General features: G+C 39.7%; 1 protein-coding gene across 1 annotated transcript in view; it reads right to left on the reverse strand.

The window, feature by feature from the left end:
* SEMA5A (semaphorin 5A) overlaps positions 1 to 18,838 on the reverse strand; it is a gene marked incomplete at both ends in the record, with an annotated part of 321,241 nt that overhangs the window by 265,028 nt on the left and 37,375 nt on the right. The window contains one exon of the mRNA XM_080696129.1: positions 5,637 to 5,736. Within this exon, the coding sequence (XP_080552255.1) occupies positions 5,637 to 5,736 (100 nt within the window). The remainder of the gene's footprint in view (positions 1 to 5,636; positions 5,737 to 18,838) is intronic.

The following is an 18,838-nucleotide window of genomic DNA, read 5'->3' on the forward strand; positions in this document are numbered from 1 at the left end:
CATGCAAATCATCTCAACTCATTGCAATTTTGATGTGCTTAAGTTTATCTTTTAGCAATCTGCATATGCAAAACAAATTCAGCACTGGTACAGCCAAAGCATGTTAATCTTTTCTTTTGTATTCTTGGTTTTGTAGCATCTACACATGAGTAAAAAAATTGGTTCAAAATATACATTAAAATCTTGCAACAAATTATTCTGTTTGGTCTGCCTTGGAAGTATTCCTAATTTTTTCAGTATATTTTTTTTCTATAAACATGCTGATTAGAAATCTATACTACTTCTGTTCTATAGGTGTGTGTGTGTGTGTGTGTGTGTGTGTGTGTGTGTGTGTGTGTGTGTGTGTAAGAGAGGAGGAGGAGGACAGGGAGAGAGAGAGAGAGAGAGAAAGGGAGAGAGAGAGAGGAAGAGAGGGGGGGGGAGGAGGGAGAGAGAGATCTAGAAACACTGTTGACTGTAATGGTGAGTCAAGGAATTCTTCACAAGTTGTTCAGGTTAGAGCTGGTCCTCACTTGGGGCCAAGTATGCAAAGAGGTTCCTGCATCCTCAGTCCTTTTCTCTTAGGATCTTTATAATGTTACCATGTTGTGATATAGTTTTGATAAAACTAAAACAATCTGTGTGTGTGTGTGTGTGTGTGTGTGTATTTCTCATTGATTATAACCATTACCAGACCCAAGTACTGAGTGCATGGGCCTCCATCCCGCTACCTTCCAGTGGTAGGAATGGTCAGGCTGAGTGAACACAGAGGTACTTAAATAGAGGTGACTGGAGGAATGTCCTTACTAAGTAAGGACAACTGGGCCCTTCAATGAATATGTTTACATTACATGGAAAAAATCAGAAATCCCATGATGGAAAGAAAATAACTGAAAGTGCTAGAAACAAAAACAACTGAAGGGAAAAATGGAGATGTACATTAAAAGTCATTTTTATTAGCCAGGTGGTGCAAGCTTGTAATCTCAGCACTTGGGAGGCTAAGGCAGGAGGACTGCAGGGTCAGGGAGAGCCTCGGGAACAGAGCAAGACTCGGCATCCTAGTGAAATCCTGTTTCAGAACAAAAAAGAAAAGGGCTGGGAGATGTAGCTTAGAGGTAAAATGCCCTTGGGCTCAATGGCCAGTCACATACGTACATGAAAATTATTTTTATTTAGAAAATCACATTTTGAAGAAAATAGTCATAAGGAGTAGCTCGACATCTTCCCCATAGTTCAGTGGCATAGACTCAAGCTAAGAATGCTTTGATAATATACTTTCTCATCACAGTGGGCAGCGTTTTGAATTATTAAATATGGCTTAGTAGCATCAAAGAGTGCATTGCATGTGGAACCAATTTGACCACCATTTGGAATAGCATTGAACTCAGCACACAACACATAACCAGAGTGAATTAGTTTGGAATTCACTTGCCACTCTTAGACTGAACCCAAAACACTACATACTAACTTGTTTGGAAAATAAAAATGTTATTGCCCCCTCCAACATCTGCTGCTGCAATTCTGTCTGCAGCAAAACTCAGACTTGTCTCAGGCTTGTGCAGCATTATTGCCACTATTACTTTCATAATTGTTTACATGGAAACTCTACAGAGTCACATTTTTTTTTTAAATTTTGAATCTTTCCTTCCTTTGATATCTTGGAAACTGATTTCAGGGAGTTTTCTGACAAAAAAGTAGAGAGCCATTAAAAAAAAAAAAAAAAAAAAAACTCATCACAAGAATAGAAACACATAAAAATCAAAGAATGCAGGGAAGTAACTGAAAAAATTAATTGTGATAATCTCTGAAATATTTTTATACCTTTACATTTTATGGTATTCTCCACATTTTTTAAAATGAATATGCCTAAGTTTAATCACTGAAAGCACAAATAGTATTAATTTTTAAAGAACCTGGAGTTAAACAGAATATGATGGCCAATGCGTTTAAAGAAATATGAAAGCTACTGTGCACCTTGGGATGGTAAATGCATGAACCCTCCCTGAAATTACATGAATTCCAATTCAAATATCTTCTGGTGCTAGATAACCACAAGTCTTTTAGAGAAAGGTTATTCTTTGGCAATACAATGACCTCCCTTTATCAAAGAGTACAAAGAATCTTTAACTGAATCCAGTCTCATGAACATAAAGCATCACTGGCATAAAGTGAAACCCAGAAATAAATAGTTTCACAATGCATAGTGATATCCATGAAATAATAAAAGATCAGCCTATTTTTTTTACAGATCACATTTTAATCTATTCCTGACTTCTGAAATACACACCTGTTATCTAAACTTTTCCTGCTAAGTCAAATCTTCCCAAACAGGAATCTGAGGGCTGGGTTATTTTTAAAGCTTTATAACTGGTTCATACTCCCTTCCAACTTTTTGAGTCTAATCCCAGCAAATTTCTAGATGAAATTCCTAGCCTCTTCCCTTCATGGTATCTGCATATGTGCACATACACCAACAGGCATGGGATTCCCAGAGCTTTCCTGACACTGCCTGCATATGGGACGCCTGCTCAGGTGACAATCATCTGTCCTGGAATATTTCACAAAATCCTCATGAAAGGAATGGAAATTATATAAACTTTAAAAGCTATACAATTAGGCTCTGAAATGGGCTAAGGATAGCTCAGCCAGTCAAGCCCAGTCCATGGCATTCTTTCTACTATTTATAAAGTGTTCCCAATATATCTCACTGGTCTAGAGTAGAAAATACAGACTGTGCTTGTAGGGAGACCACACATGTGTGACATACTTAGGGGCGAAATTATATGCATTGCTTATCTGAAATTCAATGTAACTGGGCAGCCTGAGTTTTCTCCTTGTTGCTATTTTTGTGAATTCTGGCAGTCCGACATGTTCCTGGCCCTACACCTATTGCAAGATAGGTTGACTTGGTGGCCGGTCCAAACCTCCCAGCATGGTGACGTGATGAGATGGGTTAGAGGCTCCCAGAGATGCGTGGATAGAGACCTTGAGAACCCTGGGATCGAGACCTACAGGGAAAAGCTTCCCTCGGGAACAATCCCCAGCTGCTACTGCAGCCCAAGTAAGCACATAGGGCAGTCCTTCACAATCACCTCTCTTGCTCTATGGAGTCTCACATCTCTTAAGAGAATCTGGGCTCATTGACTAAACACCAACCCCTACAGAGTAGGAAATGCTGGTCTGTTCACAGGAGGACCTCCAGAAACCATGCAGAGCCTTCTGGGTCTAGCCTTTCCAAAGTTTTATTTAAAGATGAATGAGACTCAGCAACACTTGTTAGGGTCACCTGTGCACCTGTTTTCTAAGTGAGGAGCCTCTTCCTGTTAACTCAAGGTCACAGCTCATTTTCTCTAAAGGCCAGCTTTCAGATACAAAGCCTACCTCTCCTTCATGTCCTTGCCCAAGTATAGGTATCTAACATAAATCGTCCTCAATCCCAACCCTATTTATCCGAACTGTCCCCCAGATGTGTAAAAATATATATAAATTAAGTCTCAGAAATAAATATGTTGATTAGACAGATCTCATTGAGTTTCTGCAAAAAGAAAGAGACCATGTACCTTCTACAGAAATAAACATCGGCACATCCCTTCCTCTGATTAGGGGGTAATAGCTGTGAAGAAATAATGCAGGCCAGACATACAATTGCACATCTGCAGTCCTAGTACTTTGGGGACTGAGTCCAAAAAAAAAAAAAATCACAGGTTTGAGAAGAGCCTCAGCAACTTAGCAAGACTTTCAGCAGCCTAGTGGGACCCTGTATTGAGAAAAAAATAAAAAAGACTAAGAGGTTGCTCTGAGGTATGAGGCTCCTTGGCTCAATTCCCAGTACCGCAAAGTAGTGAGAAAAAGAAGGAAGGGAGGGAGGGAGGAGGGTCGAGAGAGGGATGGAGGGCAGGAAGGAACAATGCCCCGCAGGGAGCACAGTCATAGAAGTGGACCTTGGTGTCTGCACAGAGCCAGAGTCATGTTGAGCAGGGGTCATGTCAGCTCAGAATGGTAGACACTCTTGAACCAGGTCCTGACTCTGAGTAGGAGTTTCCCAAGTGGAAAGCTTGAAGTGGGAGTGGGCAGGTAACCCAGATAATAGAAAAATGAAAAGGGGGCACCAATCCCAAAGAGAAGAAAGACCACATTCTGATCATGGGAGACCTAAAGAATCCTACATGCCTGGACTACATGAAAAACTAAGTGGAAAAAAAATGACATTCTAAGGAACTTGGAGCCACAAGGCAGTAGGATGCTGGTAGACTAAACCAGAAAGCCAGCAGTTATCACTGGAGCATCTGAAGGCAGATACTTTAGTAAGCCAATGCTGGCTACGCCATGCAGTCATCTGACCTGTGCTTTAGAGCTCCTCCCAACATCAAAAGAGGTGAAGGCAACTCACCCAGTGCCTAAACTAAGCCAACTCCTGTCTACTCATTGAAAGTTACAGTCACACGCCATAACGCTTTCAAGTGCCGGGAGGAGGCACCGGGACTCCTTCAGGCTCAAGAGCAGAAGCAACGATTCTATAAAATGTTTCATGTTTGAATACACACAGACTTTAAGTTAGATTTAGCTTCACTTGGGTCTTTGTGGAAAATGTACAACTGTGATAGCTATAAAAAGTATGTTTTATAATTTAGTGTACTTGGTTGAAAAGATGTGAGCACTGCAGTGCCCAGCACGCCCTCCTTAGATGCTGGAAGAATCCAAATGGACACATCCTCTTCTTCAAGATTATTGTCAATTTTCCTAAGAGGCAGCTATAGCTTGCTTTATGTATAACTTCCTCAGAATGTACTAAAAGGACAGTTCACTTGAATCCAGGGACTGCGTGTTTCCTAAGGGAGTAACAGGGAATCTGAGGGAACGAACTTAAAAGCTGTTAGTTGTCTGTGTTCCAGGGACCTCATTGCCAAACTGCAAGCAGATGGTGACCTGGATCCAGGGACACACGCTCCCTTAAGACACAGGGATGACAATGATAATTCCCTCGAATTTCAAATTACTTGTAAAGTGCTAGTGAAGGTCACAAAGAAAGGTAATGTGGGGCCTTGGGATATACCTGAAGGCCTCTTGATCTCTAGAATTCTACTTAAATACAGAAGAGCATGGTTTCTGGAGTCAAACTACTTGAAACCTATCTCAATCTTTTTTTTTTTTCCTTTCTTTTTTTACTCGAGGTTAAACTCAGCAAGGTTCTATCTTTGAGCTACACTCCAAGGCCTTTTCTTTTTTATGTTGCAAAAGGGTCTCATTGAGTTACTCTTCATGGTCCTGGAATGATCCTCCTGTCTCAGCCTCCCAAGAACGGGGATCACAGGCGTGCACCCCCATGCCCGTCTCCATTTTTATTAGGCTCACATTTCTGAACAACATGTTTATCTACTTTCCGCCTCCATGTTAACATCTCTAAAACATGATTCCTGACAATACCCATCTCTCAGATTAGATGCAAGGAACAAATGAGTTAATTCAGGCTAGAAGAGTTTAGGGCCTCCATCCCATCGCTAATGGTAAACTTTACGACACTCAGAGTGTATTTCTTTCTTCAATGAAATCATATTATTCAGCACTCCTCAATTTCAGCAGAGAAGCTCATGACTTACTGCATAGATGTCAAGTGGAATCCAAAAACACCTTCAGTAACGAAACACAGAAGCTCTCACCTTGCTCCTACCACAAGTTCTTTCTGTCCTGGGTCAAATGTTAACTGCGAGAAATCCACAGCATTCTTCGCTCTGAACTCCCGTAACCAGGGGCCAATTTCTAAATAGAAAAAAAAAAAGCAAATAAATAAAATAATAAAAATGAATGAGTCTTCCTCCGGGGACCACAGAGAGGGCACATCAGGTAGCACACATTACATTCCGGGAGGATCAGAAGGTCTCCAATGAAATCACTTCGTGGCACAGGAGGTCTGTGTCAGGATATCACAGACTGCACACTGAGGACGTGTAAAACACACAGGGCAGGGACCCAATAAAGACACAAGACACCAAGGCTTCCTGGTGATTTATAAGCCAGATGTGCATTTTCTGGGCTGGGTAGAAAATAACCCACTGTTCACATGATTCAGCAGAGAACTGCTGAATGCAAACAAGGTTATTTCTCTTGCCCCTTCCCTGGAAAGGGCTGAAGGCTTTGCACCATCACAAAAGCCCTCCCTGGGAGCAAGGACAAAGCACTGGGCACCACTTGGCTTCCTTCAAATTAGACATTCCATTTCCTTGTTCTCTAAGCTTCTATTTTGGCCCCATGATTAGCCTTGTTAAACATATTTGGTTCGTTCTACATGAGAAATCCAGTTACTTCTCAAACTCATTTGCATTTTTTTCTAAGGGAAATCAGGAAATGGCCACTCCATAGAAAGGTCTTTTACAAGCCCAGTTAGCTCCTATTAGGAGGTCTCCAGCCCCGTCTGATTATTATAAAGTGACGGAGTTTGAGGAGGGAGAGAAGACTGCTTCTTGAGCCATCGGTTGCTGGAACATTCACTAGCCCATTGCTTTAGGCACAGAAAAAAAGATATGCAGTGAGTTGCTAGCCAGCTTGAGATATATTATCCTAATCCTTTGCAATTAGCCATGCTATCAGATGCTCTTTTATTTTCTCTGGTTTTTTAGTATTTCCAATGATGTCACCCAGACTTAGCAGGCAGGTGACAACTGTCAGATCAAGAAAAAACAATAGTTCCTTGAGGAAAGAGAATATCTCTTTCAATAAACACCGATGCTAAAAATAGATCTAATATGGAAATGGGCCCATGCCCCATAACAAGTCCTGTGGAAACAGATTTACAGATGTGAACGTGATGGATTATTTTAAAAGAATAGCTCTGTGTAATACATAGGTTTCCTCTCTATAGTCAGTGATTTAAAAAAAAAAAAAGCAATATTCACTGAAAGTTATCTTCTGCTTCCAGGAAGCCAGAGCTGAGCTACACAGAGAGATTTGTATTTGTTTATTGTCATTTTATTTTTTATTGGGAGCACTGTAATTTTTCATGAGATTGGGGTACAGAATGTCAGAAAAACATATGCACACAAATGTCAATGGTATCTTGATTTTTTAGTGTTTTATATAAATTTCTTCATATTTATAGGCAAGTCAATTGGATCAAAATAATTCCTTCTAGCAATATATGTTCAAGGCACTGAAGATATAGAAAATTACTAATAAATGAATATTTTAAGAGCTTGCAGATAGTTATGGAAATAGAATTAGTATCATCTTTAAACATGGCATCTGTATATGGCAGGTGTTTGCAGGCGGTTGTAGATTTATAGGAATCATTCATACTATAGAAAGGAAAAAATTGATTGAGAGCTTAGGTTAAGTAAAAGGAAAGATCTGACCAGAAACTTACAGGACAGATGCCCTAAAGGTACAGTCAAGAGAGTGACATGAGGGTTGCGGTGCCCTTGGGACCCAGCTGGCATAAATCATCTTCCCCCCATCAATCTCTCCATTCCCGAGAAAGATGCAGCCCGAGGCCCTCGTTTGTGCAGTTCACTAAGGTGCCCGCAGCACAGACAGCAGCCCCTTACGTGTGATGAGTAGTGATCAATGTGTGAGCTAAAACAGTAAGAATGAGCCTGTGAATTCAAGAGTGGGAGAAGTCAAAAGAAAATGGAAAAGGGAAGACAAGGGAAAAGAAAAGAAGGACATGAACAGGGAAAGAAAAAACAAAGGCAACTTTAAAAAAAAATAACTCCTAGGAAAGAAACCTGAAAGATGCATTTGGATATAAAGTCGATAGATATTTGCTTGCTTACAGGGGAAAAAGTTCGGACTTGATCTCATATGTGATAATGGCAAAGCTTTGAAATGTTTTCAAGCAAGAACTTGACCCACTGATCCAAATATCCGAGGAATGTGAATGCGCCACCGATAAGCAGGAGGCCCTAGGAAGAGCAGTGGCTCAAGGCAGGACTTTTAGATTCTGACAGAAATAAAAGCAGGGAATTCAGGCAGTGGCTGTGATAACAAAAAGGGGGGATGCACAGAGAAGGTCTGATGACTGATTGGAGGTAAACTCCAGGGGAACAATTCAAGAGAAGAAAACAGGTCCCATACTCAGTAAAGAGGACTGGGAGGTCAGGAGTAAAGATATCGGGGGAGGCTGCCCTTAGAGACCGATGATGGGTGTGAGTGTAACTGTGAGAATAGGTTACCCACAAAATATTTCCAGTGGCAAGTTTGCTCCTCTTGTTTGGTAAATATCACCAAGACCTGAAGAGTCCATAAAGACGTTCAGGAGCTGCATCATTCAGACAAGAAACCCAGGGCCGAGGATCCCTGCCAGGACTAAAGCTCAGGGCTTGTGAGAATCCACTCACTCTGCTCACAGGACACACAGGATCCAGAGGGCCATTCAAGAACTCTTCACAATGTGCAGGGACAGAAGAGAAGGCCAGGGTTGGCGATGCAGCTAGGGCAAGGGAAAGACGAGCCACGGCGGGGAGGAGAAGACTATAGAAACCCATCAGCAAACACTCAGCTTGCTTCCCATGACTCCATCTTTCTTTTTAGTTAGAACAATTGGAAGAGGTGTCGATAGGAATCCAGAAGTGACATACTTCAGGTTTTCATTGCTTTCGTAAATATCCAAAAGACAATTATACTACTTCCTAAAATGCCCTCAACCAATAAAAGGAGCCGTGTACAGAGAGAAAAATCGAGTAAGCAGCATATAGGTCTGTCAATACTGTTCGATTTTCCTTATTTAAACTTCTAATGCATTTCCTCAATAAAACTGTATATGTTTATGGTCAACACTCAATCAAAGTTGGGTAATCTGTATCGTCTCTTCCTTTTGATTTTCCAGTGCATTCCTCTACAAGGTCAGCGTATCTCAACTTTGCATATTGTTTGGGCTTCTGCCATGGATACCATAAGGGCGGGTGTGGGGGAAGTTTCAGCATCAACCCACTTCTCGAACTGAAAATATGTCTGCAGGATGCCCGCCTTTTCAAGGTCCCTAGAGTCCAGAGTCACGGGATAGTATATTGTTTGAAGACCAAGCTCTCCAGCTTGATTTCAATCACATCTCTTCACTCCTTTTTAACTTTTCCTAGGTTATCTCTTATTTTCTCTAATATCTGTAATGTTATCAAATTTCTTTCCCTCTGCCTATCTACCCTATCTGTTTAAAAAAAAAACCAACCTTTTAACATACATTTTTTACAATCAATTGTTATTAAAAGCATCCAAACTGTATAATAAACTCCTAACTACAGCATGCCCAAAAAACAAATAATAACAAAAAAATATAATGGACTAAGTTTTATGTGTAACTTCTTGCATATAAACCCCAATTTATACCAGTTATTTCAGATATCCAGGTAAAACTCCCCAACTCAGTTGAGATTAATAGTATCTTGATAATCTTGAAATAAGGCTGGGGCCAGGTCATTATAAGAAGAAAATTCATAGGACAACTCATTTTAAGAACATGGCTGAAAACATTTCTATAGAAATGCATGTAGTATTAGCAAATCAGATGTCTGAGCACATATATAATGTGCATGAACACATATTAGATATAATATATATAAATAAATATAAACTATATGTAAATGTATAATCTATATTTAGTGTATATCTTTATTTTTCCATACAGGAAACGGCTTATTTTTGAAGCATAAGGAAGGCTCAACAAGCTTAATATCAGAAAATCTACTAGAACAACTTTCATCACAATTACAGATATCAAGAGCAGCAGTAAGAAAATCTTTGTATTCCAACCATGTATGATGGTACATGCTTCTAGTCCCTGTACTTGGGTGGCTAAGAAAGGAGGATTGCACATTTGAGAACAGCCTCAGCAACTTAGCGAGTATGATGGCACCTGCTTCTAATTCCAGTACTTGGGTGGCTGAGAAAAGAGGATTGAAGACTTGAGACCAGCCTCACCAACTTAGCAAGACATGCAGTAACACAGTTTTGAAACAAAACAAAACAAAAAACAAACAAAACAAAATGAGCTGGTTGTATAGCTTGGAGGTAGAATGCCCCAGGAAGTTGGGTATGGTGGTGCAATCCCAGTGCTTGGGAGTCTGAGACGGGAGGATTACAGGTTCAAGAACAGCCTCAGCAATGCAGTCAGATGGTCAGCAAATTAATGTGACTTTATATAAAAATATATTTTTTAAAAAGGAGGGCTAGGGACATAGCTCAGAGTTAGAATGTCCCTGGATTTAATTCCCAGTAAGAATAGAGGAAGGAAAGAGGGAGGGAGGGTGGAAGGGAGAGAGGCAGAGAAGCACAGGGCGCTACAAACAGAAGGAAGAGAAGAGCACATGACAGAGGATTCCTTATAACTCTCATGGAGGTCCATGAATAGTTTAATCTGCATCTAATAAGACACATGGAAAAATGTCAATAATGTGATTATTAGCGAGTAGCTTAGAGCTGCTAATACTTAATGCTACTGATTTGTGCTAGGTGCTACTAAGGCACTGTACTCACACTACTTCCTGTAATTCTCACACCTGTCACACCTACCCCCATATAGGTGAGGGAAATGAGATCTAATGAGATTGGGTCATGCAAAAATCGAGCTGGGTGATGGCACATGCCTGTAATCCCAGTAGTTGTGAGGCTGAGACAGGAAGATCACATGTTTGAATCCAGCCTCAGAAACTTAGTAAAAATTTATGCAACTTAACAAGACCATATTTCAAAATTTAAAAAAAATCATAAATAAATGAATAATTTTAAGGGCTGGGAGCTTAGTGCGGAGGTAGAATGACCCAAAGTTCTATTTCCAGTTCAAAAAAAAAAAAAAAAAACTTAACAGCTAGAAAAATACAATCTCTGCCAGCAGCCAAGTATGGATGGTTTTAGCCATTATGCATTATGCCATGTTATTAAACTTGAGCAAATATTAAATTTAACTTCCTATGCAACACATTTGGAAGGTGATAGTAAGAAAAAAAAATAGAAAACTCTTCACTTTGAAAGTGAATTTATTCCCATTGGTATAAAGTTAAATATAATTGTTGCCCACTCAGTTTTCAACTATGGATTAGAGAAAAATGAAATACAACAGCAGACAGCTAGGCATCCTAGCCCGGCATGATGGAATACAACTGTAATCCCAGTATTTGGGAGGCTACAACAAGAGGAACACAAGTCTGAGGCTAGCCTCAGGAACACAGCAAAACCTTCAGTCACTTAGAGAGACTCTATTTCAAATAACAACAACAACAACAAAAACAACAACAGCAGCTGTGGTATAGGGCAGAGGTAGAATGAATGTGGGTTCAATTCCTAGTACCAAAAATAAATAACTAAATAAAAGCTAGTTTCCCAAAGCTAGCAACTTGTTGAGGATGTGTTATATTAGTTGAAGAAAATACAAATGGTACTGATTTGCTTTACAAAAGTGAAAAACATCATGGAATGGGGAGGCAGAGGTGGTATAAATAACGGGAATAACTGGGCTTACTGGGTTTCAAATCAGTCACGCCAGTACACGCTAATACGCAAGGAGAGACCAGACTCAGAATACGCTAGTGCTGAGTCTTGGCCTCCTGGAGAAGGGTGCTCCGAGGTGCAAGGAGGGCTCACCAAACAACAATCTGGAAGTTATCTTTCTTTGAAATTTTCTCAGGCTGGGGAAAATCTCATTCTGCCTCAGAGAAGCTATTGTTTTTTAAAAGTGACCTGTGCCTCCTTTGCATGGACTTTACATCTAAGCAATCTCAGCTCAAACAATTGCTAGAAAACAAGAAAGTGGGGCTTATAAAAGCCATAACAAGAAGAGCACAGCAGGTCTGTACTGGTTTATGCCACTGGTCTCGCCTCTGCTTCCCTTTTTCTTCTATACCTGTTCCTCCAACTAGTTCTCAGAAACATCCAAGCTCACTTTGGGCACTAAGTCAGCAACCCCCATCCCAAGTTGTACCCCAAAAATAAGATACATGGGCCCTCAACCACCAGGCACTCTCTGGAATTCTTTCAAGGATTGTAATAAGTTTTGGTCTCAAAACTTTGTGTTTGTCAATGACAAACCAATACAAAAATACTTCATCAGGAAAGAAATAGGCACATTCATTGACATGTAAAATATGCTCATGAAAAATTATATCACAATAGCTGGCATCCCTGAGTGCACTTTTTTAATGTCTAGAATTTCAATTCTTACTCAGTTTCAAGAACCATATTAAATACTTTCACATGCTATTTTTTTTTAATTTATTTATTTTTATTGGTGCACTGTATTCATACATCATAGTAGGATACATACTTTTGTAGACATACATGCACACTTTTCCCAGTCAGCCCCCACCCAATCCCCACCCCATTCTCTCCCTATCCCTCCCTCCCATGCTTGGCTTAGTAGTTGACATCTAGTATTATGGCAATTTATCTAAAATTAAAAATGATAATCTCACATAACAGTTTCATTTGTCTGATACCAAGCTTTTGATGACTTAAAGATAACATTTCAATATTTCTTTTTGCTTTCTTTCTTACCAGAGAATATTTTTTTTCCTATTTTTAGGTGAAACTATCATATATTTATATATTTATTTTTCAGAAAAAAATCTATCCTAATATGGAATATGGACTCTAGGTACCCAAAACGATCTTGAAAAAGAACAAAGCTAGAAGATATATATTTTCTGATTTCAAACCATATAAAGCTACAATAATTGAAACAGTGTAGTACTATTCTAAAGGCAGATATATAAACCACTGGAGTTAAATAAAAGCCTAGAGCTAAATTCTTCCCTATATTGTCAAGTTATTTTTGACAAGGTTTCCACGAACATTTGGTGGTGGAAATATTAATCTTTTAACTAAATATTGTTAAAAAATAATAATTACATGGAAAAGAATAAAATTGGACCCTTACCTAATCCCATATACAAATATTAACTCAAAATAGATAATAGACCTAAATATAAATCTTAAGACTATAAACTTCTAGGAGAAAATCTGGGTCATTAAACCTCACAACATTGAAATTGGCAGTGATTTCTTGGTTATGATTTCAAAGGCACAGGCAACAGAGGAGTATACAAACTCCCTAAAAAAAAAATTGTATATCCAAAGACAATGTAAACAGAGTTAACAGTTACTAATAGAATGGGATAAAATATTTCCAAATGCTATATCTGAAGGTCTATTAATATTCCAACTAGGAATCCTAGAAATTTACAACAATAAAGGCAAACAATACCCTTTACAGATAGGTAAAAGACTAACATAAATAATGAATCTCCACAGATAACCAATCTTAATTGTTTGTTGGATGGAAAATCTTGTTTCTCTAGTTCTGGAGTGTGTTACCTATTTCTTCTTTGTAGTTAATCTCTTTGAGTATTTTCTCTAGTGCTGGTTTTGAAGACATAAATTCCTTCAGTTTCTGTTTGTCATGGAAGCTTCTTATTTCTCCTTCTAATTTGATAGAAAGTTTTGCTGGGTAGGAAATTTTTGGCTGGAAGTTGTTTTCTTTCAGAGTTTGGAATATGTTACTCCAAGCCCTTCTGGCTCTCATAACTTGGTTTGGGAAGTCTGGAGTGATTCTAATTGGTTTGTCTCTGAATGTCACTTGGCCCTTTGCTTTTGTTGCCTTTAAGATTCTCTGCTTGGCTTCCACATTGGTCATTTTGACAATTATGTGGCGTGGGGATCCTCTTCTCCGATCCTGTCTAAAGGGAGTTCTATAAGTTTCCTGGACCTGTGTATCAACCTCTTGCTCTATGTCTGGAAAATTTTCTGCTATTGCTTCCTTGAAGAGATTGTTGATCCCTTTGGTTTCACTTTCTTTTCCCTCCTCTATTCCAATTATTCTTAGGTTAGCTCTCTTAAAATGGGCCCATATTTCTTCAATATCAGATTCCTGCTGTCGGATATTTTTTTCTAGATTAGAAACTATGCGTTCATTTTTGGATTGCTCATCTTCTAAGAGCGAGATTCTGTTCTCCATGTGTTCTAATCGGTTGTTTGTGCTTTGAATTGAGGCCTTTACTTCATTAATTGCATCCTTTATCTCTTTTTGGCTCTCTCTGAGTTCTTTTCGAAGCACCTCTATTATTTCTACAGTTATTTTCCTGATTTGATCTTCTAGAAATCTCTGATTTTCAGTTTTATCGGGTTCTGATGTTGTGGGGTTGTGGGCATTTATTGCTCCAGTATTATTCCTCTTTCCCATGATTTCGGATGTTTGTGCCTTCTCTGGGTTCTTCCCTTGGGTCACTATGACTTCACTTAAGGTGCTCTGGATCTCGAGTCAGTAGTATCTCAGACCCCACTACTCCTTTACTGGGTTGTATCACAGAGTCTCCGACCCAGAGAGTCTTTAGAGGCTGCTTTAGACTGTGGGGGGTGCCAGGTTGCACGTTCTCCTATGGTGTGATATCTCTGCCACCGCCCCTCCCCCACTGGGTCGAGTCCCAGGGAGTACAGTACTGGGATTTCTCCTCTGTGGCCCGCAATTTGACTCACTGTTCTTGAGTACGCAGATGTAGCTGTACTGGCCTCGCTGGATTCGGTGCTGCTGCCGCCGGTGGCAATATGGCGCCGCTGCTACGCCCTCGGCTGTGGGGCTGGTGTTTTTCTTCTTGGTTTTGGTTTCCACTCTGAATCCCTGCAGCGTGTGCTGAGCTCGGCCACTGGGAACTTTAGATGCTCTCTGCGCGGAGAAATCCCGCCTGGCTGTTCCGCAGTGGCTCACCTCGGCTTGCTGTAGCCGTCCCGTGAATTCGCCGGCAGTATGGCGCTGCTGCCGCCGCGTCTGCCGCGTCCTCGGGTGATAGGCCGGTTATCTCCTCTGTGGCTCTGTTCTCAGTCCACTTTCTCTCTGGAGCCTGGTGATTTTTTGTTTCACTGGTGATGGTGTTTTCTGGCTATGAAAGGCGCTGATTTTGTGGTAATGGAGGTTTGTTGTTAGCGGGGCTCTTAAGCCCCGCTTTTCTCGGTCGCCGTCTTCCCGGAAGTCTCGACAATCCACATGCTATTTTTCATAAATTATTTATAATCATATAAAGCTAGAGCTATGATAATCTGTGCTATGTAATTTTTAACTGAACTTTTGACAAATTAAACATATTGTAACATACAACATAAGTGGTAAGTGGCTGCTGTGGAATTTAAACTCAAGACAGGACTAACATAAATATTTCCATAAGGTCCAAATTAAAAATCAAATTTTCAAGGAACATATAAAGTATATGAATCCTCAGCATTAAGTAATATAGCAGCATGGATTAGTTCATCAGAATTGGTAGGTGTTGCCCAATAACTGAAAGCAAAACTGGAAAAAAAGGTAGGTGGTTGTCAGGTGCAGAAAGGGAACACTCCAGGTTTGTCCATGGGATAGGGCCCAACTGGGAAAGAAGAGGGTCTCAGAGCAGAACAATGAAACCAGGATGCACCACAGAATCAAAGAGGCCAAGGAAAGAACATCTTCACTGTACAAAATTTTCTTTCATCATAATATTTTCCAGGACAAGTTTTGGCAACATTAGCTAACTAAGAAATATGCAGAAAAACTGTACCTTACTTTGTAGAAAAATTAAAAAGTATTTGATCAACATTTTTCTTCAAATGTGTGGTTCTCCATTACTTTAACAAAACTTTTACCTAGGACTTAGTGGAATTCAAGCAGGTCATAGCAGGACATAGACATCCCGTGGTCTAGCCCATGATTTTAGAGTTAAGAAAATTGTGGCCAAAGAAATTACATGATCTGTCCATGGTTACCCACTGAGGACGACAGAAGTAAGAAATCATAATTCATAAGCCCCTTTTGCCAATCTATTTTTCCTCCCTGTCTCTACACAGGTAGATTTTCCAAGGAAAAACACCATGGCTCATTCTCTCTCCCAGACTTAAGTGGACACATGAAACTTTCTAAATAGTGATTGTGTGCGTCAGCTTTGTGTCACTGTGACCAAAATAACTGACAAGAACAACTTAGAAGAAGAAAGATTTATTTTGGCCCGAAGTGCATGGCCAGCTGGCTCCAAGTCAGAAACATCATGGTGAATAACATGGTGGAAAGGTGTAATGAAGGAAAGCTTCCCAACTCTTGAGAAACAGAGAAGAAGGCATCAGGGAGAAGATCAACCCTTCCAGGGCAACCCCCCAGTGGGCAACTCCCTCCAGCCAGGTTCTGCCTGCCAGTGGTCCAGTCAGCCATTAGTCCATCAAATGCACTAATCCGCTGATGTGGTCAGAGCCCTCATGAGCCCACCACTGCCTAAAAGGTCCATCTCCCCTGGCTGCACTGGGGATCATGCTTTCAACAATGAACTTTGGGGTTCAATCCTGATCCAAACCTCAACAGCAATATTTGAAAGGGTGAAACTTATTTATATCTAAATATTTATCTATAAATACATTAACTCATATATATGTATACATATATACAGATAAATGCATACAGAGATATGTAAAGGTATCAATATGTTTATTCATGCATATGTGCATGTATGTGTATATGTGGTCTCGCATAAGTGTATATGAAGAGGCACTTGATATATACTATATATAATAAGTACATAAATATATGCACACATATACAGTATATATAATAAACATATTTTATATATTATGCATATACATTTATATGTATTATATATCTAAATATAAAAGATTCATAAAATAGCCTCAAAATTAGCTGCAAATTTGCTGTGGGAAAAGATCAAATGTCTCATTTATATGCCTTTTTATTTCAAATAAAACAAAAATATTCAATAAAAAATCAAGTAGAGAAATTAGAATATTATGTATAATAAAGACTCAAAATAGCAAGAAAGTATGAATACATCCTTTTACTTGCATTATTATTTATAAACCTGACACATATATATAGCACAGTATTATGAAAATGCAGACAGTCTTTTAATATTTTTATTTTGGTTGCATATCCACCCTAAACGAGTCAGTATTGTGTTGAATCTTCATATAATTTCTTTGCATAGACATATGATACAACTATTTTTTTTTTACATGTTCATTGTAAGGAGCATCCACAGACCGCAAGTTTTAAAAAAAAAAATCACAATGGACGTGGGTTCTTGTAATGTCTACTACTTTACCCAGAGAGGCCTTTCTGGTGGATTTCTGAGAAAGCCAAACAGTATGACAATTCGTCTTTATGTGAAGAGTTTCTGCTGTGGGTCTTCTCCATCTAGGCAGCACTTGACAATCACAAGCCTCATGCTAGGCTTGTGTTTGGTTTGGTTTGGTTTGGTTTGGTTTGTACAGTCCACAACCCATGGTATGATCTCTATCCACCATGTAAATGATCATTAAACAACAGAGAGCAGGAGTAAGGGGATGGAGTTGGTACATAAAGGCTTCCCTGGGGGCAAGCAGAGAGCAGGTTCCTGGCTGGAGGGATTCCTGTGTGATGCATAGACCTATCATTTCTCAAAGTCAGATTACCATGGATCATACAAAACAACTAAAATACTGTCTTTATATTCTCCTGGGTATGCATTTTAAGAGATGTCTTAGGACACAACTGTTCACAGACACCAACTATTACCTCTTATTCAACAGAAATGCATTATCTTTTTGAAACAAGGGTACATTTCATGATTCACCAATCCCACCATGACTCCAAGTTGTCATATGTTGGTTCGATTTTCTGGCCACACCACGAACACTTGTCACGTCTCTCAGAATCTAAATGTCAGTGTTCCACGAGGTCCAGGCCACTCTGGCCCACGCAGGTCTGATTCATAAAAGGTTCTCTCTGACACATCTGGCAAAGTATAAAAAGACACTAAGAGAAAGTTGTCTATAAACTGGGTTCAAAATCTGCCTTGCAGGTGGGAGTTGCCTACCCTTTCATTTATAACTTTTAAGATCTTGCTTAATTTCTGCATTAGTCATCTTTCTATCTCTGTGACATAAAAAAAAAAAAACTGAGTCAATCAATTTAAAAGGAGAAAAGGGAGCCAGGCATAGTGGTGCACACTTATGATCCCAGCATTTGGGAGGCTGAGACTGGAGGTTCGCGGACAGCCTCAGCTACTTAGTGAGACCCTCTGCCACTCAGTGAGACCCTGTTTCAAAAATAAAGAATAAAGCTTAGGGCTGGTTGGTGTCACTCAGAGGTAGAATGCCCCTGGGTTCCATCCCCAGTAACACACACACACACACACAAAAAAAAAAAAAAAAAAAAAAAGAGGTTCATTTTGGTAATAGTTTCAGAGGTTTCAGTCCATGAAAAGTCAGGTCCATTGTTTTGGGACCTGAGGAACTGTAGAATGTCATGGTGGGGAGTGTGTGGTGGTGCAAAACTGTGCAGCTCTGAACAGCTGAGGGAAGAAGTAGCCATGGCCCAGGATTTTGTAAAGGACCCACCTCCAATGACCTCACTTCTTTTACTACGCTCCACCTTTTAAAGGTTCCACCAGCTCCTAAGAGTATCAGTGGTTTGGGTCCCATTTGTCCATACATACTTTTCACCATTAAATATATGAAAAAATACAAATAAAACTACACTGAAATGCCATCTAACCGCAATTAGTATGGCAATCATCACTGATTCAAACAACAGCAAGTGCTGGCGAGGGTGTGTACAAATAGAAATTCTTCTGTATTGCTGGTGAGATTGTAAATTATTGCAGCTGCTATGAAGATCAGTGTGGAAATTCTTCAGAAATCTAAAAATGGATCTGCTAGATGACCCAGCTCTACTACTCCTTGGTTATCTTTCCAAAGAGATTGAAATCAGATGATTATAGGGCTACACGCATACCCTTGTTTATAGCAGCACAATTTTAAAGAGCCGACTCATGGAATCAACCTAGGTATTCATCAACAGATAAACTGATTACAAAGTTATGGAATCTACACACAGTAGAAATCTACTCAGCAATAACAATAATAATAATAA

The sequence above is a fragment of the Muscardinus avellanarius genome (assembly GCF_963383645.1).
Source record: "Muscardinus avellanarius genome assembly, chromosome: 1".
Taxonomy (NCBI): domain Eukaryota; kingdom Metazoa; phylum Chordata; class Mammalia; order Rodentia; family Gliridae; genus Muscardinus; species Muscardinus avellanarius.